Source organism: Vidua macroura, chromosome 14 (assembly GCF_024509145.1).
Source record: "Vidua macroura isolate BioBank_ID:100142 chromosome 14, ASM2450914v1, whole genome shotgun sequence".
Classification (NCBI taxonomy): Eukaryota; Metazoa; Chordata; class Aves; order Passeriformes; family Viduidae; genus Vidua; species Vidua macroura.
In genome coordinates this window covers 16,010,744-16,035,960 of record NC_071584.1, presented here as the reverse complement: position 1 = coordinate 16,035,960, position 25,217 = coordinate 16,010,744, and the positions used below count along the sequence as shown (strand labels likewise).

Here is a 25,217-nt window from a genome sequence, read left to right as displayed (position 1 = left end):
AGGAGCAAGGCAGGATTGTGGCTGTGGTGGCACCAACACAACTCCAGGAGCAGGGCAGGACACTGAGCCAGGCTGGGAACGAGGAAAAGACGCTGGAAAAGAGATTTTCACTCCAAATTAAAAATTAGCTTTTCCACCAGGGGAATGAAGATCCTGGAAGCCCCTGCAACACTCTGGGAAAGGGAAGGAGACCTCTTGTATCACCTGTCTGGTTTCCCAGAATCTCTGTGTTCCATAGGGAAGGAGGAGCTGCAGGTGCAATTTCAGGGTTGAATTTGTCCCTGCTGTTTCAGAGCATTCCCTGGCAGGAGCTCCAGGAAGGTCTCTCCTGCCCCAGGCAGCTCCTCCCAGGGAATGACTCAGGTGTTTTCCTGCTGACCTGGCTGACAGGAAAGAGTGGATTCTTTCCCAAGGCACGTTCATGTTTTGGGGATGTTAATTAGCAAAGCATTAAGGCCACCAGAATCCATTTCATCCTCCAGAACTCAAGCAGTTACTGATTCTTGGTGGGAAAACAACAGCTCCAGCAACACTGGATTTTTTTAGTGTCTGACAAAACGGAGCTGAGAGGCACAAATTTATAAAATCATGGAATGGTTTGGGTAGGAAGGATCATCCAGTGCCACCCCCTGTCATGGGCAGGGACACCTCCCACTAGCCCAGGTTGCTGCAAGCCCCATCCAACCTGGGTTGGGCACTTCAGGGATGAAGGGAGCACTGCCAGGGGTTCAGGCTGCAGGGAAGCAGCACTGGCAGAGTCCTGCAGGTCCTTCTGGAGCAGCAGGATCAGTCCCAGGTGTGTTGCAGGGCAGGGCTCACCTGAGGGCTCCAGGAGCCACGTGCTCCTGGCTCCATTCAGAGTCACGTTTGGATCCACAGGATCCTGTGTTGTCATCCCAAAACAGGGATCCTTCTTCCCAGGCTTTGGTAACCTCAAGCATGTCCAGCCCTAACCCTCAGTGAGGCAATTCCACCCACAAGTCACTTGTCCTTCCAAACCTGCACATCACTTCCAGCTCATTGGCTGCTCAATTTCTTGGATTAAATGTCATTTTTTGCTGTTTGGGCTTGAAAGTAACAAAGATCAAACATCAAAAAAGAGACTTCCTGAGAACATTGTCAAATATTCCACATTTTACAACAACATCAGCAAAGTCTCCTCCTCCATCCTTCCTCCTTCTTTCTCCCCCTCTGTCCTTCCTTCTGCTCCATTCTTCCTCCCTCCTGTGTCCTTCCTTCTCTATTCCTCCACCTCTGTCCTTCCTCCTCCCATCCCATCCTTCTTCCTCATTCATCCTTCCTCCTCTATCCCTTCTTCATGCTGCATGCTCCATCCTTCCTCCATTCCTCCTCCTCCTCCATCCCTGCTCAGGACAGGAATGTCACACCTCGGAGCAAACCCCTCTTACCGCCCAGGCGGGTGTGGCAGCAGGAGAGCGCAGTGTTGGTGAAATAACTTTATTTATTTAGTGATACACTGTGGCTGTGTCACACAGTCCTTACTCAGAGTTACAGTCACACTTAACTCGCTACAGCTACAAGACAGCAGGGCCGGACACACGGCAGGAACACATCCAGAAAAACAGTGGGAAGGGAACTATTGGATTCCACTAATTACCCCCCGCCCCTAATTGGGGTCTCCCCCCTCCCGCCCCGGTCCGTGACTCGAACAACACGAAGGGACAGCAGAGCTGCCTGAGGAGGGACAGCAACACCCATTCTACAGACACGGACACCGACACCAGCAATTCCCACAAGGGGCTATGTACAGGGAATGGGATCAGCTTCCCGAGGGGCAGGGATGGGACTCACATCCCAGCTTCCTCCTGCGGCCAGCTCGCCCCAGGGGAAGGGACTCTGGGGACCTCAGGGAGCTGCTGCCAGCCCAGGGCTGCCACATCCCAGCCCAGGGCTGTCCCTTCCCCTCCTCAGGTGCACACAGAGCGTCAGGGACCGAGGGACACCCTGCCAAGGGAGGGGAGGGAGTGCCACTGACCCCCCCCACCGTGGCCACTGTCCTACCACAGCACCCTCTGTGTCACATAGGCCAGGCGGGGAAAGGACAGCGGAATTCTCCTTTCTGCCAACTGACAAACCAACTTTTTGTGGACCCCAAAACCCCAGGAAATCTCTGAAAAGCTCTATGAATTAATTCAAAACCAGGGCCCGGGGGAAAGGAGGCAGTTCCCAGCCTCCAAGGTTGGGGAGTGACACCAGAATTCCCTTCAGCAGCGTCCAATCCTCCACCCACTGTGACAGGAATTCCCTGCCACTGCTCCCCTCAGCTTTGGCAAAGGTTAAAACTCCCCCAGGAGTGAAATGGCTGCTGGTCCCACCCCAGAGCTCTGCTCCAAGGGCAGAGGCAATGGGAATGATTCCACCAAGCAGCAACCTGGCAGTGGGAGTGGAATGTTGCCCTTCCCTCTGCTGTGGCTCTCCTGCTCCGCATGAAGCAGCTCCGGTGACAAAGAACAGGAGAACGAAGATCAGGGAAGGACCCTGAGGAGCATCCATGACTCCCAGGGCAGGCATTGCCCCTGCAGTGATGGATTCCAGGTCACTGTTTGCTTCCAGAATCCCTGAGGATCTCTCCCCACCCAGCTCGGGCTGCAAAGCCTCTGTTTCCTCGTCCTCCCCTACGTCTACAGCCAACAGTCACCAACATCCTCTGGATGGGAAGAGATTCCAGCCGAGGGGAGCAGGCTCTGGGATGTCCCTGCCACACAAACGGGAGCAACAAGGCCAAAGCTCTCAGAGTCTGGGGCTTTCCAGGGCCTGTGTGACTCGAGGGGCAAAACTGGGAAGTGGTGAGCAAGAGTTAGCCAGGATCATCCACGGAAAGGAGAAACCAGGGAGCTCATGGGGTGTGTGCCCTGTGGGAAGCAAAGCCTGGGAACCTGCAGAGTCCAAAATGGCAAGTCCAAGTGACTGGTTTAAGGAGCAGCCTTTTTCCAGAGGAAGTGGGGATGCAGGACAGGGGGCTGGAGAAGGCAGGGGGAGGATGCAAGGCAGGAGGGAAGGCAGAAAACCCACCCCCCCCAAAGCTTCATTTTTGTCTTCCCTAACTCGGCAGCTTTTCCATGGCATTCACAAGATACATCTGAGCAGGGAGGCTCCAGGTGGGAACAGGGGGAGAAAGGGAGGAAAGAGAGAGAAAGTGTGAAGGGCACCGTGGTGCCAAAGTGCAACAACATAAAAAAATAAACTCAAAAGACAGGACACTCATTCTGCACTCAGGGCTCAAACCATGCAGTGAGAGGGGCGGCCGGGGCTGCTCCCCACCAGTACACAGGGATTCACTCGCTTGGGAATGGTTTTCCAGCCCCAGAGGGGTGGCAATGAGCGGGATGTTCTCCGGGAGCCCGGCCGGGCGGGGGTGCTGCTGGCAGGGGCTGTTAGCAGGAGCACCCGCTCTCCGTGACTGGCTGCTCGGGGGGCTTCTCTAGTTTGATGTCAATCACTGCAGGGACAGTCAAGGAATCATCTGGGACAGCATTTGGAAGGGTTGTTTGGGGTCTCTCCATGGCCTGCCTGCACAGGGTAATTGCAAAGGCAGGCACGTGGTGAGACCTTTCAGAGGATGGACAAAAAGAGTAACAAACTCTGGTATTTTAAAGCTGTGGAAATTCCAGCCTCAGCTCGAGTGGAGAAGCAAAACCTGTGCTGGCCATTGGTTGTGTACATTTATACCTGGCCCACAAACAGGGTCACACAATCCCAGGGTGGCTTGGGTTGGAGGGGACCTTAGAGATCACTCAGTGCCACCCCCTGCCATGGGCAGGGACACCTTCCACTAGCCCAGGGTGCTCCAAACCCCATCCAAGCTGGCCTTGGACACTTCCAGGGATCCAGGGGCAGCCACGGCTTCTCTGAGCAACCTGTGCCAGGGCCTGGCCACCCTCACAGGGAAGGATTCCTTCCCAGTATCCCATCCAACACTGCCCTGTGGCAGTGGGAAGCCATTCGCCCTTGTCCTGTCACTCCAAGCCATTGCAAATATTCCCTTTCCATTTTTCTTTTTGGCTTCTTCAGGTCCTGAAGACCCGAATTAGGTCACCCCAAAGCTTCTCTTCTCCAGCCTGAACAATCCCACATTGTTCCAACCTTTCCCCATGGCAGAGCTGCTCCATCCCTCTGCTCACACTCCAACAGCTCCGTGCCCTGCTTCAGCCACATCCCTGCAAACCCCAGCGAGGCCCATCCCCACAATGTGCCAAAGAAAGCCAGTAAGCCAAATTTAACACCAGATCATTGCCCAATTCCATGGGAAAACAAGGATACTGTCTTCTTTGCTCTTCTCTGGTGTGCTGTCCATCCCAGGTAAGGCAGCAGCCACACGGCGGAAAAGCTGGAAAGCAGCAAGAGAGAAGCTCAAGGCTTGTCAGAAAGTTCCTGTTAAAAACATTGTTTTACAGCAGGACTCTGAGGCTGAGTTGTACAAACTCCTTAAGTGGGTACTTTAGCAGGCAGAGCAGTGATCAAAAATGTCATGAGAATTTTATGTAGGAAATTTAACAGGTTTTAAAGAACTTACATTGAAGAACTTATTCAATGCCTACAAAAAAAGTTTTATTTTACCTGTTCCTGCTTAAAGAGAACATGGAATTAATTAGTAGCATTCTTCCAGGGATTCATGGAACTCCCTCCTGCACTTACTAAACATTATTTACCATGTTCAGCCTCTGCTTGTGCACACAGGGTGCACATTTGGGGATCTCTGATCACTCAGCTGGCACTGAATATTCCTTTGTGGAACAACAGAGCTCTTAGAGCCCAGCCCTTCAGATCAGTCCTGCTGCCAAAGATCCATTCCTCAGCAGAACTGCTGGTTCCAGGGAGCTGCACTTACACTGGGAAGGGCTATGATATCCCCAGAAAACCTGGAAAATGGGTTTGCATCATTCCTCAGTCAGTGTCTGGAGCTCGCCCTGCTGCCCTCACACAGCGCAGACACTGCCAGGCTGCTGAACTCTGCTGTATCAAACCCCAGAGCAAGCCCTGCTGCTGCTGATTCCCCTCCCAGCAGCTCCTCAGCCACCCCTCCAAGGGTGTTCCCTGCAAAACCAAGGTCCCAGTGAGGGGTTGGGGTTTGCAGCCTTCAAATCCCAGCTCTCCTCACGAACACCCGCTGGGCAGAGGAGGCAACACGAGTCAAAATCAACCACTGAAGTGGGTTCGATCCAGAACAGCCACAAAAACTGAGCCCAAAGCCTCCCAACCCCACTGTGAGGCTGGACCAAGCTGCTGGTGTGCAGCAAACCCCTGAGGATGTTTCCCAATTTCCTCCAGAGCTCACAGCTTCTTATTCCAAGCTCTGTCATATCCAGAACAATCCCTGAACCAGTGGAGAGGGGAATCACAAGCAACAGGCAAAGGGCATAAGCAGAAATCTGAGAAATTCTGCTTACAATGAAAATTTAAAGGTTATTTTGCTGTTTGGTTGATCAAACACTGGCACTTGGACAGTCCCTCTCCTTTGAGAGGTTCCAAACTCAGCTGGAGTCAGCTCTGGGCAGCCAGCTCTGAGCAGGAGGGTTGGAATGGGTGGTTTCCAGAGAACCCTTCCAACCTCAATTCCTCTAAAATATTTCAAGATTCTCTGGCTGGCAAACAGAAGCAGGAACTTCTACTCCAGTGCATCAGCAGAAACAATTCTCCCCACTGATGTCAGCAGTGATTTCAGCAAACAGTGCATTGACTGTGAACCAAACCAAACCAAATTCCAGCTGACTGGCTGCACAAAACAATGATTTTCCCCCTTTCCCATCCCTCAGCACATTCTGGAGTCAGTCCTCCTTTGTTTCAAGGTTTAGCTTTGACAGGAAATCATTGACTCAACAGGAAAGGAGCTTGCACTACACAAACCAAGAAACACCTCAGGGGCTGCAGTAAACACGAGGAAATTGCTGCAGGATCACAAATCCACCCTGGAGCAGAGGAGAGCAGTGAGGGGAGATTCCTGGCTGAGAACACAGCCTGCATGTACCTGTTTCACATTGTAGCCAGTCTTTGCACTGGTCTCAATGAACATCACATTCAGCTCTTTGGCTCTCTGTTCCCCTTCCTCTGTGGTGATTTGCCTGCACAAAGGTGGGAAAGAGACACAAGGAACACAAGGAAGAGTTAGAGATGGCTGGCAGTGAGTTGCTGCTCCCACTCCAAGAGGGTACAGCCCACCTCAGGACCCTGGAGGCTTCAGCACCCCCAGGTCTTTCAGCTGGGAGTGAAAACATCTCAGGGAAGCTCCCCAGGGAACACCTGGAGTTGTGGCAGGTGAGCAGGACAGGCTGAAGCCTGTGCAGAACACCTGAGCCTCATCCACAGCATTCATTCCAGGCAAGGAAAAATCCCCACATCGAGACAGGGAGCTTCCCAAATCTGACAGAGGGAATGTTGTGAGGTGACACAAAGACTGCAGAAAGGCTCCAGCAGCAGGGACAGTGCAGCAGCTTGGGGACAAGCACCTAGAATTGCCCCTCTGTCTCATTAAGTCCTGCTTTAACATTTTCAACACACAGCACATTCAGCTCTCGGGCTTTTCCCTCAGCCTCCTCCACAGAAACCTGTCTCCAGTAATGAGAACAAATCACAGAGCAGAAAAACCAAACCAAAGCAAAAGAGTCCAAAAATGAGAGAAAGGAAACTGCAGGGAGAAAGAAAAAACAACAAAAAAAAACCCCAGCAACCAACTGAAGTGGAATGAGTGGAATGAAAAACTTACCAGGCTGCACTGAACAGGAACAGGGCTATTTTTAGTGTTGCTTTTTGGCTTCAGAACTTGCCTCATCCCTGGTTTTTATCAGAGGATGAATGGCTTCCCTGTATTCTGCCTCAAAATAAAAATGTCACCTTTGTGACACCAAAGGTGGCTTTGTCCAGCCTTTCCAGGCCCAGAATTTCAGCCTCACACAAGCCCAAGTTCCTTTGAAAAGAAAGGCAAGGCAGCTCCTGTTACTGACACCTGGATATTCCCTTCCCCAACATTCCAAATTCCAGCCCACACCAGGACTATTGTCACATTCAGCTCCCAAAACAAGAATTTCCAGTGCTGCATGAACTTCAGCTGTAGCTGCTTCAAACAATTTTCTGGTATTTTTAATTCTTGCAGCAGTGCTGGGCCAGCTGTTGTGCACCATCAGGAAATACTCCAAGGCTGAAATGATCCCACTGGCCTTTCTAGTTTCACATGAAACTGGTTTTTGAGAGGAATTAGAAATGCCAGGTTGTTCTGTCAGGGAGCTGCAGTTATTCCCAGGTGCCAGAAGAGAATGGGAGAGGCTCAGTGGTCAAAATCCAGAGCTGGCTCAGAGACAACATCTTGGATTTTGCTTTTGTGAATGATTTCAGGGACAGATCATGAGTTCATCACACATGGAAGTCTTAAGCAAAATGAACTCTGCATGTTTTTATTGTATTCCTGAAGCTCTGAGCATCAGGTTTTAGGAATATTTCCAAAGTGCAAGGCATGGAACACCTCAAAATGCTTCCCAGTGAAGTGGGAAAAGCCAAATGGAATTATCCCTGCTTTTCCTGCTGAGCATGAAAACTAAAAACCTGCAGGGCAAACAGGGATGTTGGGGATGCTGGGACACAAAACCACCAGAATCACAGGAGAAAATTCACATCACAACACATCCTGAAGGAGTGAGCAAAGCAAGGGCTAGGATTAAAAATGTGGGAATGTCCCTCAATGGAACACTCAGATCACTCTGCCCATCATCCCAAGAAACAGAGTAAACTGATACTCAAATAAAAGCCAAGATTTTGCTTAATTAAAACATTAATGGCATCTCTAAATTGTTCTCCTTCTATCAGGAAAATCTTGTTAACAGCCAAAGGCCAAGGATTTGGTACTTTAAGGCTTTATTTTGCTGTGAGATCCAGGTGTTTCCCAGTTCTACCTTCCTGAGGTGATTTTCTGTGCATCAGATCAAAATCCCCCTGTGGTTTAAGCCCTCACACATCCCCTGAGAGCCAAAGCCCACATTTGTGGGATGTGTGAGGATGTCTCAGTAGGAAGAGCTGGAATTGCCTGGTTCACTCCATCTTCCCTTTGCCAACTGCTTCTGGCACCACCCATTAAAATAAAAACCTTCCCTTACCTACACTGCTCCTGATACCCTCCTAAGGAACAAAAAAATCTCTGAAAATGTTCACCAAAATCACTGTTAAATCAACAATGCAGAGAAGGATTTGAAATAAGAACACAAAGTAAAGGCTGTGCTCTTCTAAGAGCTCATTACACTGGTTATTTTGGGTCATGTGCTGTAGAATTAAGAGTTTAAAAGCAAAACGGAACCTCCCAAAACATTAATCTGTGTCATTTTAGGAGGCTAATTAAATTCTTGGGTCTCTCTTTGGGGGAACTTTGGGTTTTGCAGATTTGGTTTCATTTCACACATCCACAAGCTCAGTGTGTGTTATGTATGACATGAAATTTATACTCAGAGAAATTCCTACTTTTAGATCAATCCAACAAAAGTTTGTGCTGCTTCTTAACGAGGAGAAACTGTGCCATGAACTTCCAGCTGCACGTGCAGAGACAGTGAGGGAAATGAGTGGAAAACAGTGAAAATCAGCTGATTTCTGTGCTTTCACAGGCAGCTTTTAGCCTTTACCTCAGTGTGAAAAGTAAAATCAGACAAAATACTCTACTGAGATAATGGTGCAGAGCCACTTGAGCAATTTTTTAAGGTGGGTTTGTTTAAAACTATTTGTTGGACAGCAAAGGGAATAACTTTTGCTGAAACCAGAGATGAGAATTTCCTGACAGGCAATGTTGTGTTTAACACTAAGCCTTGTTTTAAGCCCAGACTGGCCCCAGGCCCTGGTGGCTCTGGGCAGGGCAGCAGGGCCCAGTTTCCCTCGTTACCTCTTGTCTGCCAGGTCGGTTTTGTTCCCCACCAACATGATGATGACATCACTGCCTCGCTCTGTCCTGACGTCATCGATCCACTTGGAGGTTTGCTGGAAAGAATTCAAGTCTGCAGGGAAGAACAAAATAGCAAAGGTGAGGACAAAACTCCTTTATGACAGGGAAAATGCTTCACTTGTACACAAGTGCTTCTCCCAACTGCTGCCCTGATTTTTAAAAGTGTTAAGTTTTCTTTTATAGTTCTTTTGAAAGTGTTAAAGTTCTTTTAAAAGTTTTCTATGCCTTCTGATGTTTACATATTTCTACTGGAGTTCTCACGCACTGTTCACATAAATAATGATTCTTTTGCATTCTTCTTTGTGGGAGGACAGAATTGATGGACTGATGGTTTGACCAGTGTGGTTGGAGAGGTGGCAATTCCATCCTCCAGTCCATTGTCATTGTTGGAATTCTATATATTGCGAGGTCAGAAATAAAACTGGCTCTTTTCCTCTTTTGAACTTACCAAGCTTCTGTGTACTCATTTCGTGTCCAATAGCGACATGCAGCCTCCCCACCCCACACCAATTATTTCCCGTCCAGAAAGACAAGGAAGGGGTGAAAACATTTCTGATTTTAATGATGTTTTTGCAGAACTTGTGGCTGTAACTTCTCAGTTCTGCTCGTGTGGGGTGTTTCTGCCAAGGACACAGCAGAGCCCCCCTGCCCTGTGCTGCCACCTGACGCTGCTGAGCCAGGGAACGGGCGAAATGACTCGCACGATTTCAGAAGGCAAAAAGAGTTTATTCAAAACACATCTCTCTTTTATAGAGAGCATCGTGAACATTAATTCCACTGGTCTTAAAGTAAAAACACTTCACCTGATTGGTACACTGGACTTAGGTCAGTGTGATAGAACATATCTATAAACAATGTGAAGGGAAAGCAAGATAACAGATTGTTTACATTCCTCCCAGACTTTTCCCCAGGCTTAGCCTGGCAGAAATCTTTCTCTTTTTCCCTCTGACTGAACTGAGAACATCCACAGCCAGCAGGCCCCACTCACTTGTGATGTCATAGACCACGACGGCGATGGTGGAGTCGCGGATGTAGCTGGGGATGAGGCTGCGGAACCGCTCCTGCCCCGCCGTGTCCCAGAGCTGCAGCCGGACCTGCTGGGGCCAGCCCGGCCCACAGGGAGAGGAGAGAGAGCAGGAAAACCCTTTAGGGAAAAAGCCACTTCCACACCCGACTGCAGCAGCTGAGGTGACCTTGTCATCTCGCCCCAAATCCAACCCCAGCAGAGATGTTTCCTGGATCTGTTTGTAAAGTGCTAAAATTCCCTCCTTTGCTTGCCCAGAGATCCTGCTACTCCCAAACATCTCTAGGATTTGGCTCCCACCTCATTACTGGGGGTAGCCAACAGTACAGCACTGATCTCCCAGGATTAGGGATGGGATCTCCACAGGACTCATAGCCTGGAGCATCTCTGATCAAAGCTTTTGGGGCAATTCCCACAGGACAGACACCAGGCAGGAAAACAGCATCCACCCTCCAGCATGGAGCATCCATGTGATGGCAGTGGGGATTTTCACGTGATATTGAAGCAATGATAAACTTAAATTCCAGCAGAAATGAAAGCAAGTGTTACACACTGCAGGGTTCAGGTGGTGCAAAGGCCATTGGGTTCTACCTTCCAGAGCAGCACAGGAGCTACAAAAATGCTGGGCCAGGAAGAGTTTGACCCCAAAGACAAACTGTTATTATTATATATTATTATATATGACAGCTCCAAGGTCTGGGACCTGCCTGGCTGAGCCAGCACTGCTCAAAAACTCCCCAGACAAAAAGCTTTCCACACTGGGAGTGCCTCCTTTTCTTTTGCCCCACAGTCCCTAAAAACAGGATTGCTCCTCATTCCCAACAGTTTTATGGAGGCACCCAGTGGCTCCCAGTTTACAGCCACAAATAATCCCAGCAGGGAGGCAGAGCACTGGTTAATGAACCAGCTCATCAAGGAAAAGCAGCTTCTTCAGGACCAAGCACTGCTTGTTTAGAAGAGGAAGAGAAGCTGATAGAGCACAGGCCTGCAGTCAGATTCAAAACAACATCTTATCTCCATCAGGGAATGTCGAGCTGATGCCCTGGGGCTTAAGGAAGATTAGGGTTTATAGTTAAAGCAATTAGCTGGTGCTTCATTTTGACGGCAGACTTGATTACAGGAGCAGAAGTCAGGGCTCTTCTCTATGCCAGGAAAGTCAAGGTGACAAAGTGGGAGCACCTGGGCAGTGTCACAGCAGAGCTGGAAGATCAGACAGCCCCTGGACTTCCCAAACTTCCACACCCTCCCCGGACAGTGCAGTTACACTGGAATAGTCCCCATGAACGTTCAGCCAGGTGCTGACTGAACCACCCGAAACCTTCAGACTCACAGGCAAAAGGCAGCTGGAGGAAGCACCACAGAGCTGGCCCAGGTAATTTATTTAATTTCTTAAATGTATTAAATTAGTTTAATTTGTTTAATCTGTAATTTGTGCAGGGTAAAGTTATTTGAGGGAAGGTCTCCAGTGAGCAGGTACCACACAGACACCCCTGAAGTGACCCAGGTTTGCTGCATTTCTACAAGTCCAGGTTTGTGTGTACCCATTTTAGAAGGGAAATTACAAATAACCACTGTGGGATACCAGGAAAGAGCCCAGCCCTCCTTAGGAACAACCTCCAAGAGGGGCCTGAGCTGAGAATGGACTCCCCTCACGGATCTCTCCATCTGCATTTTGGGATGTCCAGCACATCAACAATAGCCAAGCAATTTCATTGTGCCCCCAAAAGTACCTGAACATGTCCCTTCTGCAACACAAGAAAACTTTAAACCTCTCAGTCACTAAGAACAGTGAAAAAATGAAAATATCTGCAAAGATCAGCCCGTTACTGAAGAATTATGAAATCAGCTGTCACTTAATTTCTTCTGACATGGCTGGGAACTGTTAAGAATAAAGCTGGGCCAGAGCTGTTCCACCTGTGCTGCTTTCTTTACTGAAATTTATATAAATCCTGATACCGTAGATTAACAAAACCCCCACCAGATCAAGTGGAATCAAAACCAAGGAGTTACAATGAAATAATTATCTTCATAACTTCCTATCTTGCATTAAAACATTTATGTCAAGAGTTACAGAGAATTTCCCTTGTTTGTTCTTTAGAAATTGAGGTTGTTGCATCTCTCCTCTTTCAAAAGCTCTCTCATGAGTCTCCAGGTCTCTTTTCCAAAAAAAATGGGAATCGTGAATCCTCCTAAGTCACTCCATAGCTTCTGTTTAAAAGGGTCTTATTTTGTTTTACCTACTCTGACAATGTTCCTTTGCTTTGGCACCTGAAGCTGTTACTTGTATAACCTCTCTCCTTACCCAGAAATGAAAAAGAAAAATAATTTTGAAGTTAAAAAAAAAAAAACAAACAAAAAAAACCACCAAAAACCAACAAAACAGAAAAACAGTAAAGCTTTCCAAAGGCTACCATCAACCAGCACAGACACAGGAATTCCCAATCCCTGCCAACACCCACAAGAGGCTGATGGGCTGTTTTAGCTCTTTTTGGGTACCACCACCACTTCCAGAGTAAAGACGTGTTAAAAGCAAGGTCCCTGCAGACCCTGGGCTCGATACCTACTTGTGATGTCAAAGACAATGAGAGCCACAGCAGAGTCACGGATGGAGCTGGGAATGAGGAACCTCTCCTGGCCGGCTGTGTCCCACAGCTGCAGCCTGATCTGGGAAATGGAAAAGTGTAGGGCAAGGGGAAAGGGAACAGCAGGAAAATGGAGAACAAAACCAAAACTCAAGTGAAATCAACATAAATAAATAAAAATAAGTTGCAAAGCAAAACTAAGGCAACAAAAGGAAAGTTCAAATGGAACAGAAATGTGAAAAGAGGCAGCGACACTTCCCGAGGTCTGGGAGCATTCCCCCCTCCACACACCCAAGAATATCTCACACATTCCAACACCAGAAACTGGGAGAGCCCTAAACCCCTCCTCATGGCACCAGCTAACAAGGGAAATGCACAGCCAGGCCTCAGGGATCCTGCCAGAACAGCCACACAAGCAGCTGGCCAGATGTGGGACTCCTGACCCTCAGGACCACCTCAGCCCAGCCTGGGTGATCCCACTGGAAAACCAGAGGTGGTGGAAGCTCCAACAGCAACCACCCTCCAGGCTGGCTTCTCCTGCACTGCAATCCAACAGGGCTGGAAGATATGGACACAGAGAGGAGGAGGAACTGCTCAGTCTGTCAGGAATGAGGGGAACTGGTAAATGGATGTGGCTCCTGACAGCCAGGACTGAGGATGGGGCTTCTGGTGGCTCCAGCTCACTTAATTCCACACATCCCAATGCTGGGAATGTCACACAGCTGCCCTTCCTGGGAGATGGTTTTAAAGAACCAAATTCTACATGTATTTCATGGAATTCCAGAATGATTTGGGGTGGATGGGATCTTAAAGCTCATCTCATTCCATCCCTGCCATGGGCAGGGACACCTTCTACAATCCCAGCTTGCTCCAAGCCCTGTCCAACCCAGCCTTGGACCCTTCCAGGGATGAGGATCCCTTCTGCTGGCTTTTGCTCTAAGGCCACATCAAATCCACCAAAGCACACATCCCAGCTGGAGCTCAGCATTCCTCATTTCCAGCCCAGAAATCAAAGCCTACTGCAAAATCCAGCATTAACCACATCTGAGAAACTATTCCAGTGTCTGAATTTTTTCAGCTTGTTTGCTTGTATTGTCCCTCCTCTTATCTACACTCCACACCTCTGTTATCTGAACAGGCTTTATGGGCTCTGTGGACCACTTACATAACCAGGAAAGCTCACAGCATTCCAACACTGGGAGGAAAATGGGATTTTCTGGATAGCAGGGCAGCAGGTAAATGACATCCTGACTTACACAACCATGAGAAACCCACACCACCATAACAGCACACAGGCATCCACAGGTGTCAAGCAGCATTCCCAGGATCTTTGCCTTAAACAAAGGCTAAGGAAGGGTTTTTCTAAGAGGGAATCATTGGTAAAAAAACAGAGAAATTCTCAGGAAACTCAGCACACACACTGAAAAGAAACTTTGGAAGCAGCAGGCCTGAAGACCCACACAGCAGTGTTCCCTGCTCCCCACAGCTGTCACACTCCTCACACAGCAGTAAAATGGGAAAAAGGCAAACACTGGCAAAACATGAGCAAACCCACAAATACTGAGAGGAAATCCAGGAGAAGGGAGTGAGAGGTCTCTGTGCAAACAGGAATCTCAAGCAGGCTAAATCCTGAATTGCTTTATTGCAGTAGGTCAGAGCTGTGTTACCACAAGAACTTCCTAGGAGGAGCAGGGAGGTCTAATCATGAAGGACTTCAAGACTTGGAACACCAAGTCCTTGGCTTTTTATTGGCTTCAGGAGCAGCACTGGATGAGCCACGTGGTCCTTTCCAGCTCAGAATATTCTGTGGTACCTGAGGTATCAGCCCTTTCCATCCTGACAATCCCAGAGGCAGAGCTGCAAATTCAGGGAGCAAACTGCACCTAAAGCAGGTCCACACAAGAGGCAGCACATTCCCTGGGATGTGGCCATTATCCAGCCCCAATTTTCCATGGAAGCCTTTGACTTCCTGATGGAGGTATCAGATCTTGTACCAGTGATGGGATTCAACCAAGGCTGGTTCTCTGGAGGCTGCTGGGGGATTGCAGCAGCTGCTGGAGGAAGGGCCAGGGGAAAGAGCCCTCCCAGCCCTGCCCCACTCACCGTGCGGTCCTCCAGGTACATTGTTTTGGACAGGAAATCAATTCCAATGGTTGCCTGGAAAGAGGAGAAGCATTAGGAGCTGTCACTTGCCTTCCAGCACCCCCTTTCTGTACAAACTCAGAAACGTTCCCAAACTTGTTATGAAGCTGGTGAAGATTTGCCTTCAATTGCTTTTAACTGAGGTGATAGCAACAAAGCAATCTGGGGATCTGCACCAGCTGCATTTTACAGCATTCCTCAACACTTCTCAGCTCCTCAAGAACCTCTTAGTCTGTATTTTAACCTCAGACATTCCTGTATCTCCACATAGATCGTATCTGAGCTGGCAGCTCCTTATGGCCTGCCCCAATTCAGTCTGGTAAGAATTATTTTGTTAGAAATACCCAAAAGGTAGAACAAACGAGATCTATAAAATATGGGCAGGCCTTTCCACTTCAGAATGTGCTTCCCTTCCAGTGACATTCAGCAGGTTCATTTCCCAGGCAGGTCTGCATCCACTCCCATTCCCATTGCTACAGCAATTCCAGCACAAAGGCATTTAAAACAATGCACTAAGTTAGGTGCACTCCCAGGCACTTCAATCAAGGAGCTGTCCCAGCTCATCAAAACCCCAGGAAAGAGGAGAGAGCTCCTGATGTACCAGATTTGAGTGTTTTAGGCAGATTATCCCCACTCTTAACACTCACAGCTGAATGTGTACCACTGGATAATTGTAAAGAGCAACACAGTCAGTTTTGGGAGGGAGAATTTATTTCTGGGAGGTCTGTTTTCCAACCAGGCAATGGTTTATAACAACTACAGCAAGCAGTAAATAAATCTATCAGAGCATCTTACAAGAGACAGGAAAAGAAAGGAACCACAAGAGAAGAAAAAACACAGGAAGCACAAGAGGATCCAGTTCCAGAGAGTGACTTCTCCTCGACTTCAAATCACCCCAATCTAACCCAGTAACTCTTCTAGGCTGTATTAAAAGATAAAGCCCTAATCTCACCTGCTTTACAGAGATTTGATATTCCCATGAAATACTTCTGAGTGCCTTTGATGCAATTAATTCTTCCCCAAACCTTCAGGCCTCTTACACATCTTCTGCTTTTCATCTGCAGCCTCTTCATCCCCACCCCCCTCTTTGCCTGCCAAGACTTCCCTGGCTTTTCCTATCTTTAGTCCTTTAGTCAAAAAATAGTAATAAAAAAAATTGAGAGACAGAATATACCAAGCTGACTTCTGGCAGATCCATCTACACACTCCAGACTCAACTATTCCGACTGAAATGGAAGCTCTAAAGATAACAAGAGACTAAGAATGTCAGAAGATGTTGGGTTTTTATTCATCCTCCATTTCCTGAGGCTCCCATATCCAGCACCAGAAATCCTGACCATAAAACAATGTTCTCCCCATTTTCCTCAAGGCTTCTCACAGGATTTATCCCACATCCAAAGGGATAAACCTTTGCTAAACCTTGCTCCCTTTCTGGACACTGCACTTGCTGACATCACACTGGATGCTTTGATTTACCATTTCACAGCACATTGTAACATCTTAATTGATCTTGAACTGACATCTCATGGAGAAATGAGCTCCCAGGCATCAATCTGAACAGCAGGGCATAGATTCATTAATATAAATATATTTTATATAAAAGCAAATAAATACTATCACATACCTGGTAAGTATTGTCAAAACTGTCATACATAAACCTGGTGATCAGGGAGGTCTTCCCAACTACAAGAGAAGAGAAAAATTACTTTCAAGCAGCAGTGGGAAAAAAAAAAAAATCAGCACTGCTTTGGGAGTGGCACTGATCTGACAGCAGCTGCCAATCTCAGGCCATTCCAGCTACACCTTCCTGGGAAACAGCCAGCTGGAAATTTCAGTCCCAAAATGACAGAGGCAGATCAATCTCTGCAGGTCCAAACTTAATCATGGAGATAACCTGGCCCTCAGATCAGGTGTGCTGATAACAAAGAACCAGCTGTTTGCTTTGGGCAAGCAATAAATCTGCTTTGTTACCCTGTTCTGCTCCTTATGTAATCCCCAAGTCTGGGACATAAACATCAAAACAAAGCAGGTGATATCCCAGATGCTGTTCTGCTGCCTCTGGCTGCGTGGAAAAGCAATATTCCACACTCCCATCCTTCCTTCGTAACAAGATTTTAGATACAGAGCGAACTCTGGTGCTTTGTTTCAAAACTTTAAATTTACATCTCCAAATATCATCACGAGACAAAGTGCAGAACTGACAAGAAATGAAAAACAAAGATAAAGCTCCAATTCTGGCTCAGGAAGCTGGAGGAAGCTGAGAAAAATTCAAAGGACATGGATAGAAGACAAAAAAGGAATAAACTGCCTAAAAAGGTTGTGAAATTAGGAACATTGGAGAGGGTTAAAAACACCTTAGACAAATGTCTATCAGCACCAATGTCAATCCTCCATTGGAAACGCTGGGAAATTAGAAAACTTCTGGAAATCCCTCCAAGACCTCTAGTTCCAGGCTCGAGGAGAAGGTGAGGAGTAACAACCCCACGATGGTTTGGGTTGGAAGGGACCTTAAAGCTCATCCAGTTCCACCCCTGCCGCAGGCAGGGACACCTTCCATCGTCCAGGTGGCTCCAAGCCCCGTCCAACGGGCCTTGGACACTCCCAGCGAGAAAACACCGGGACTCCAAGGCAAACACACAACTCATCCACCTATTCCCAGGGAAGGGCCACAAAAGGGAGGCAAAACAAAACCCCCGCGGCTGCGAGGGAGGGAGGGCGGGAGGCCGCGGCCAGGGGGGCAGCGCAGCCAACGGGAGCCCCCGCAGCTCCGGGGCCGCCTCCCCGCACGGGCTGCGGGCGCACTGCGGGCCCGGGAGGGCGGAACGGAGCCCCGGCCGCTGGGAAGGGCCGGGAACGGAGCCCCGGGCCCCGGCAGCCCCGCCCGCGGAGGCCTCAGGCCGGGCCGCCCCTCCCCGAACCGCGTCCCCCAGCCCGGGCACGGCGCGGCCTCGGCCCCGGGCGCTGCCCCCGCCCCGCCGGCCCCTCCCGGTTCCGCCCGGGCCCGGCCCGGCGCTCACCGCTCTGCTCGCCCAGGAACACGAGCTTGAACTTCCTGAGCGGGTTGCCGAAGTCGCCGCCGCTGCCGGGCGCGGACATGGCGGCGCGGGGGGGCCGAGCGGGAGCCGTGATGGGGACAAGGAGACAGCGCCGAGCGCCCCGGTACCACCGCCCCGCGCGTCACCTCCGCCGCGTCACCGCCGGCCCGCCCCGCGGGGAGGAGCGCCGCCGCGGCCGCGGGAGCAGGGACGGGCCGGGCTGCCGGGGAGGGCGGCTGCTATGGCGACGGGAGGGGGTTGCCATGGTGATGGGGAGGGCGGTTGCCGTGGCGACCGGGCGGCCTCCGGGGCGAGGATGCTGCGGCTTGAAGCGGGATGTGCCCGGGCTGTAGCGGGATTGGAGCCGGCTGTACCGGGACGGATCCGGCTGCAGCGTGGCTGGAGCCCTCTGTAGCGGGGGTGGTTGTAGCAGAATGGGTCTGGCTGTACCGGGGATGGTTGCACCGGGATTGGACTGTAGGATACATCCTGCGGCTGTAGCAGGATGCATCCAGCCGTACCTTGGATGGGACTGGCTGCATCAGGTCCTGCATCGCCTCGTCCTCCCCCCACTGCACGAAGGCACCGTCTGCTCCCCCCCAGCACAACACGGAGCCTGCACCGGGCCACCGAGTGGGTTTATTGGTATCAATGTCACAGAGCTGTGCACAACGTGTCACGGGCAGGTGACAGCCACGCTGGTGACGCGCTCGGCCAGGGCCATTGCACCCACCCTGTCCCTGTCCCTGTGCTGGCACCCATGGGAACAGGGAGCACCGTGGGGCTTTCCAGCGTGGCAGTCCCGGGAGGAGCTGCAGCAGCTCTCACCACCACTACCAGGGCTTGGAGTGGGTGAGGAGGGGGCACCTATGGGGGCTGGGGGGGCTGAGGGGGCTGTGCCAGGTGTGGCACAGCGGGGACACTACAGGTGGCTGTGTCCCAAACTGGGGCATGGGGGGGCGGCAGCTTAGCTCTCCTCTTTCTCAGCTTCCTCCTTCTCATCTTCATCATCCTTCTCTCCCTTGAGCTTCTGGCGAGCAAATTCCTCAATGACAATGTCCTCCTCGCTGGAAGGGAGAGCAGAGCACAGTGAGCCCACAGGAGGCAGGGAAATCCCTGCTGAGCCCAAACCCTGCTCCTGATGGGGACAGCACAGTGCTCACCCTGGCCCTGTCGCCCCACTCAGAACACTCAGGTCACTGTGAGGCACAGCCTGGCCCCAGCACACAAACCCAGACCCCACCCAAGGAGCTTGGCCTGCAGCTTATGGTGGTTTTTCACACAATATTTTGCATTTCCAAGGGAAAATAAGGACAGGAAATCAAAGAGCTGAGTTACCTCCTGGAGAAAGGTGAGCAGTGAGTGACAGCAAGGGAGAGCACAAAGTGAAAAGCAGGGGAGAAAACAGGAAAAAAAAAGAGTCAGCAAAAGAGATTCCAAAAGCTTGGGAATGTGAAATGATTTGGCAAAACCTACATGGAGCCATGGTGGATACAGACCAAGAGATTTCCTCTTTGGAAATTTAAATGTTCTCAGTGAGCTGGGAAAGGGATGGTGTGAAAGGGATAAGTGTGAAAGCCTGGAGCTGCAGCCTGGTTTTCCAGGCCCCAAATCCCAGTGCTCACATCCTGTTGCAGGGTGTAACCAGACACAAAAACTTTGGCAGGGCCATGGTGTCGGGAATGGATTTGGCACTGCAGCTTCCCAGAGAGAAGAAGTCCCAGCTGTGGCTTCAGTTGGAATAAGCTGATTTGGGAGGAGAAGAGGCCTCTGGTGCTGGGGAATATGCAGGGGCACAGGGACGTGGCTTCCAGCAGCCCAGGGAACTCTGTGTGGGGACCAAAACCATGGAGACATCTTGTCCAGTGATGGCACTTGTGCCTGGAAGACACTGCCAGCTGCTTCTGAGGGACAGGGCAAGGCCTGGGCTTGCAGCTGCTGTGGCTGCAGCAAAGGGACTTGTCAAATAAGCCCTGGGAGTTTTCAGAACACATCCCAGTCCCAGGATTTGGTCTCTCCTGTTGCCTCTGAAAGTGGCTGCTGTGACACAGGCTCAGGGCTTTGAGACCTGGGTGGTTTAATCCAAGGATGTGACCTCAAGCTGGGATGTCACACCCATCTGTGATGGATCTATGTGGTTTGTGAGTTAGAGGGAACATCTCTTTACCTTGGCTTAGCTGTATTCCAGTGATAAGCACAGGGAGAAAGGGATGGGGGGAGAAAAGATGTGCAGGTTAATACAAAAAGGACATTTCAATTGACAGCTCTCCTCAATGCTTGGGTGGTTTCCTGGAAAGAGGAACAGTGGGAAGGGTGCTATGGGGAGGACATCTCCCACCCTGCTCCAGGACACAGGATGGGTGCAGCACAGCTGGACAGCTGTGCCCATCCCATGGGAAAACTGCTGCCACCCCACTCCAGGACAGCTGGACAGCTGTGCCCATCCCACAGAGGGCAGAGCAGGGCCCTTGGCACTGGGGCAGCTGCACCAGAGTTGTTTTCACCAGCTCCCCCCTGAACCAGAAGCTCCTCTTTCCCGCTGATTTTTGGCAGCATCCCACACACAACTCACAGTCATCAGGCTTCGGGTGCATGAGGATGACGGGCATCTCCACCCCAACATCACTGGAAGGAAAAGCAGCTCTGTCATGCATCCTGCCCAGCGCAGCCCCACGCTCAGCCCCACAGGCAGCTCCCCTTACCTGGCAGTGAGATCCCCCAGGATGCTGTGGCAGCAGGAGAGAAGGGACAGAAATGAGCCAAGGCAGAGGAGGGGAGGTGTTAGGCTGTGCTTTATACTGAGGTGGAAGATGGCTGATAATAGAGGTGGTGTGGTGGGGGTCAGAGAGCAGCCCAGTGACCCCAGGGGAGCAGGGCAGGGATGAGGAGGCCCATGGTGTGACTGCCCTCTCTCTCATTTCCTTGGGGTACAAAACCCCCCAGCACAGCCCAAGAAGGATTCAGGATGACCCCTGATTCCCCTGCCCACAGAGCCTCACCCTCCTCGGGACACCACCAGGTTGACCTTCACTTTGTAGGACACCAGGATGCCCAGCACCTCCTTGTCCATGCCAGGTCTCAGGCTAAGAAAAAAGCAGAGGGGGACAGTGAGAGGGCAGTGCTGCCTGCAGACCCCATCCACTGCCCCCATGGCAGTGCCAGGGTTTATCTGTGTCCTGGGGTGCACTGGGGTTTAGGAGGAGAGGAAAACAGGAGAAGAGAGGGGAGGGCACTTGGGTGAAGCCACAGAGAAGCTTCTGGAGGCCCATTCCCAGACCAGGCCCAGCCCTGCAGAGGGATTCAGGACCTTTGAAGAACACTGGAACTGGGAAGCTACATCTCTCCTATGGGATGGAGAGGTGGGTCTGTGACAATGTCACAAAATCCCCACGTTTTCCAGCTGGATGGGCTGGGCTCAGGAGCCCTTGGTGGGAGCCCAGAGCAGGGGGAAGTGGGGGAAGGCGTGGTGGGGAGCAGGAGGAGCCCACACAGCCCTTACATGGTGGTGGAGGCCAGGTTGGTGTCCTCGTGCTTGAGTTTGCCATCGAGAGCGAGGCCTCGCTTCTGGCGGTTCGACGAGAGCATGGGGGTCACCGAGTACGTTTTGGAGAAGGTGGAATTGGCAGCCACAGTCTCACTGGAAGGGTGGGAGAAAAGAGCTCAGAGCCAGCCCCAGCCTGGGGGTGCTCAGCATCACTGCAGGCACCTGTGCAGGGCCAGCCCTGCCCTCCCCATGCAGCTGCTGGGCCATTTCCTCCTTTCGTTCCCTCCTCTCTTTCCCCTCTACAACCACTTCTTTTTTCTCCCCACCACCTTTCTACCTCCCTCCTGGTTCTCAGCGGGGCAGAGGCTGTGTCTGGCCTCAAAAATGCAAAGTGAGGAGATGAAGGAGCCTGGGAGCAGCTGTGCACCCTCCCCAGGGACCTTCCCAGCCACCACCAGCTTGTGCTGGTGGGACGTGGTCCTCAGCCTTCCCTGCCCTCTGCACCTGCTCTTCTAACCCAGACATTTTTGCTGCTTGGTGTAAAACTGTCACATCCTCTCTCCCCACCTCTCTCCCATCCTCTTCCTCTTCCTCGTTTCTCCTCCTCCCTCCCAGAAATGCCACATCACCTCCAGCCCCTTGTTCCTTACTTTATCTCCTCAGTGCACACGGTCTTCGTGTATTTATCCAGGGAATACAGGACCACGTCTGTGATCTGATCCACTGGGGACAGACAAGGGGGAGCCATGTTGGAGATGTGGCAGGGGCTCACAGTCCCCATCTCTGGCAGTGATGGGTGCTGGGACATGTCCCTTCTGCCCCTCTCTCACCTGAGATCTTAATTTTTTTCACGACCTTGTTGGTGGTGTTGTTGATGTTGACGGTCACGTTGATGGGGTCTCCGTGGTAGTAGACCTGCAAGGGGAAGAGGCTCAGTGATGTGACCAGAAATCCTGGTCCCCTCCTCTGGTGGGGACAGTGTCCCTCCTGACCTCCTTGTCCAGGGAAGCTTCGAGGTGCAGAGGCTTGTCTGACATCATGAACTGCCGGGTGGTCTCGGCTCTCGGGGCTGGCCCCGACTGCGCCGGGGCGAACTGGACCTTGCGGATGATGAGGCGCACGGAGTTCCTGTGGGGACACAGGTGGCACCCCCAGTGTCCCCCACAGCGTCAACAAGGCCTTCAAGGGGTCACAGGGACTCTTTGGGGACTTTACAGTGTCTCCAGCCAAAGGGAGAACATTTCACCTGGCCCTTAGGATGTGGCACAGGGACCACTGTCCCAGTTTCGGGCAGAGTTTCCCATCTAAGCATGGCACAGGCTGACAGAAGGCCCGCAGCCTGACTCATAAGCTGGTCACCCCAAAAAGGTTTCGTTTTAGGGCCAAAAGGGGGAAAAGGGATCCCCTGAAAATACCTCTTGTGAATTTTCTCCTCCAGATTTTCAGCACAAAATCCTTTGACCTCAAAGTCCACGCCACAGGCCTGGGGGAACATATGTGGTCACTGAGCAGGAGGGGCTCCAAGCTGCCTGAGCTTTTGGTTCCTTGTCTTCCTTCCTTCCTCCACTGCATTCCCAGAGATCCTGGCTCTGACTCCAGCCATCCTCCCTTCCCACCCGTCACCCCATGAGCCATGAGAATCAATTCTCATTTTTAGCACCCCACAACTCAACCCCTTCCCAGGGAGGATGGTCCAGGGGACACAGGCTGGGAACAGCAGCTCACCTTTCCCACATCATCTGGCCCGGGCTGCAGGGTGATGGAGCAGGGCAGGTTGGTGGCAATCTGGGCAGAGCGGGAAAAGAGAGAAAAAAGGGAATAAAGGGCTGAGCCCTGGTGACGCCGTGGAGCCGCGTGGCCGGGAGGGGCTGAGCAGCCCCTACCTCGAAGGTGAAGGGGTAGGCATTCTCCCCGAGCTTCTTCATCAGCTTCTCCTGCAGAGGAGTGAGGGTTTTGGGAGCCTGGTCCGGCACGGGCGGGTACAGCTGGGTGGTCACCACGTAGATGTCCTTCCTGAAGGTCAGGCCGATCACGTCGAGGTCATCGCGGCCGTAGCGGAAGGCGCAGGTCAGCGTCACGTACACTGAGCCGGGCAGGAGAGGGATGAGCGGAGGGGTGGGAGGGAGGGAAGGCACAAGGGGTGAACAAAGAGGCAAGAGAAACTGTTTCAAAAATTCTTCAGCAGAAATGAGACGTCCTCAGACACTAAATGCGAACGGGATCCCTCGTGTCCTTTGCTGCCATGGCACCCATGGCCAACGAGCTGTAGGTGACACGGGGCAGCTTTAACCTGAGCATGGCCCCAGGCTGCTGCTGAGCTTTGAGCTGGTTCCATCCCCTCCCCTCATGCTGTATTTCTGTATCAATACCTTTCCTGTCCTTTAGGTACTCCGGGTCGATCAGGCAGACACCATCTGCAAACAAGCAAAAGGAGAAGGACCGGTGAGCTCGGCTGCCTGGGGAGATCTTTACTAAAGCACAGCTTTTCAAACCCAAATAATCCACTTTGCAGCTGGAAGGTGACTGAGAGGAGCTGCTGCCAGGGGGGATGGTGATGCCTCCTCCAGCAGTGTGGCTGGGTTGTTTTTCAAAGGGACTTTGTTCCCTTTCCCACTATTTTCCCTAAGGATATTTGCAGGAAAACATGGCATTTGCTCCTCCAGAGCTGCTCCTCCTAAGCTCTACCAGCAACCCACATCACTGGGACCGGTCTTCCCAGCCTCTCCTGCCTGTACTTCCCCCTCAGTGCTGGGCACAGCCCCACTCACCGACAGATTCCACTGAATCCACGTTATCCACATAGTCTCTCTTCCCCAGGTAGAGGGAAAGCTGGAAGCAGCACGTGGGGAAAGGGAGGAAGGAAACAAGTTAATGTTTGCCATGGAATTGGCCCAAATTTCGAAGCCCTGAGTTGTGTCATGGGTTTTGTCACCAGGCTGGACCAGAATCACCTTGAAGGGGTCATATCAGGGTATTTTTTAATTTCTGTTTTGAAAAGCCAGTCCTGCAGTGGCATTGTGGCAGGTCCAGGAATCAATGAGATTTCAAAGGGAAGGCAGAATCAGCCTGGATCCTGTGGGCAGATCCAGCCCAGAGAGATCCCAGCACAGCCCAAACCTTGGGCTGGACACAGGAGGGGACAGGGCACATCAGGGGACAGGGCACAGAGACTCACCTTGCTGTTGGGGCTGGTCTTCTTGAAAACCCTGTGGAGAAAACAGAGACAGATATTTGGGAATGCCTTGGACAAGTCTGGATGGGGCACAGGGAGATGATGGGCTGCCCTACAAATGTGGTGTATCACCAAGAGCCACGCCAGGGTGTCCAGTCCCTGGAGAACTCCATGTCCTGCAAATTCAGGGCCAAACCCACCCTGTGTGGCTACCCCAGGTGTACTCCTGAGCTCAGGGTGACCATGGAGGAGTGGGTGGATTCTGTGTCTTAAGGGCAAGTGAGAAAGACCAACACAGAGCTCCATGGCAGCTCCATGGCAGCTCACATTGCAGCCCCTGGGAGCAGCAGCTGGGTCAAGCTGGGGTCTCGCTTTCCCCTTCTGCTCCTGCCCTGCAGTGCCCTGCTCCATCCCAATTCCAGATAAATAAATCAATAAAGATACTTACTTTGATCCATCTGCCATTTTACCTCAGTGCAGGAATGCCCACGTGGAAATCTGTGGGGAGAAACAGGGAAAGCACTGGATGAGGTGCTGGGGAAGAGGCAACCCCAGCCACGGCCACCAGCCAACATCCTGCACGTCCCAACAAACTGCAGAGCCCTCAGGATACGGCGCTGCCACCTTTGCAGAGCTTGGGAGCTCCAGGTTTGGCTTTGGGGCAGCACATGGGAGCTGAGCCAGCTCCTTGTTTCCAGCCAAAAAGGTGATGAAGCAGGAGAGTGTTGCTCCAGAAAAGAGGAAGCACAGGGGTGATCCCCAATGGATCCAATTCAAGACTGGGAAAGGCAAGAAAATGAACAAAAGGCCTTATAGAGTCTCAGTTTCAATAGTTTTTCCTGGAAA

At 51.4% G+C, this 25,217-nt stretch overlaps 2 protein-coding genes across 3 annotated transcripts; both read right to left on the bottom strand.

Annotated features, from left to right (window-relative positions):
* Positions 1-1,442: 1,442 nt before the first annotated feature.
* On the bottom strand, positions 1,443-17,930 carry LOC128814354 (ras-related protein Rab-6A-like). 2 transcript variants are annotated; one of them, XM_053990120.1, is made up of 9 exons: positions 17,698-17,787; positions 16,305-16,363; positions 14,642-14,695; positions 12,521-12,620; positions 9,921-10,026; positions 8,873-8,984; positions 5,987-6,080; positions 4,282-4,348; positions 1,443-3,460 (listed from the first exon to the last, which is right to left on the bottom strand). In XM_053990120.1, the coding sequence occupies exons 2-9, from the start codon at positions 16,328-16,330 to the stop codon at positions 3,396-3,398; spliced, it is 624 nt and encodes a 207-aa protein (XP_053846095.1). In that variant the 5' UTR covers positions 16,331-16,363; positions 17,698-17,787; the 3' UTR covers positions 1,443-3,395. The 2 variants fall into 2 exon arrangements, with proteins under 2 accessions (XP_053846095.1, XP_053846094.1); XM_053990119.1 differs by lacking the exon at positions 12,521-12,620 and having other exon boundaries at positions 17,698-17,930.
* A 752-nt stretch (positions 17,931-18,682) lies between these two features.
* On the bottom strand, positions 18,683-24,867 carry ARR3 (arrestin 3). Its single transcript, XM_053990163.1, has 17 exons — positions 24,820-24,867; positions 24,375-24,405; positions 23,968-24,028; positions 23,569-23,613; positions 23,083-23,282; positions 22,925-22,984; positions 22,615-22,682; positions 22,192-22,327; positions 22,030-22,114; positions 21,850-21,922; positions 21,215-21,352; positions 20,715-20,798; positions 20,418-20,441; positions 20,288-20,340; positions 19,883-19,892; positions 19,054-19,056; positions 18,683-18,782 (listed from the first exon to the last, which is right to left on the bottom strand). Exons 1-17 carry the CDS (start codon positions 24,834-24,836, stop codon positions 18,683-18,685), a joined length of 1,188 nt encoding a protein of 395 aa, XP_053846138.1. The 5' UTR covers positions 24,837-24,867.
* Between the last annotated feature and the right edge of the window lie 350 nt (positions 24,868-25,217).

What these genes read in the sequence shown, in the direction of transcription:
- LOC128814354 (XM_053990119.1), bottom strand. Translation starts at nt 17,776, where the DNA reads ATGTCCGCGCCCGGCAGCGGCGGCGACTTCGGCAACCCGCTCAGGAAG. An exon ending in CGTGGTCTATGACATCACAA is followed by an intron (nt 8,985 to 9,920) that starts GTGAGTGGGGCC and finishes TCTTCCCTGCAG; the next exon opens with ACTTGAATTCTTTCCAGCAA. An exon ending in CTGGCTACAATGTGAAACAG is followed by an intron (nt 4,349 to 5,986) that starts GTACATGCAGGC and finishes GCTGCTTTCCAG; the next exon opens with CTTTTCCGCCGTGTGGCTGC.
- ARR3 (XM_053990163.1), bottom strand. An exon ending in GAAAAAAATTAAGATCTCAG is followed by an intron (nt 21,923 to 22,029) that starts GTGAGAGAGGGG and finishes GTCTGTCCCCAG; the next exon opens with TGGATCAGATCACAGACGTG. An exon ending in CTGGGGGATCTCACTGCCAG is followed by an intron (nt 20,341 to 20,417) that starts GTAAGGGGAGCT and finishes TTTTCCTTCCAG; the next exon opens with TGATGTTGGGGTGGAGATGC.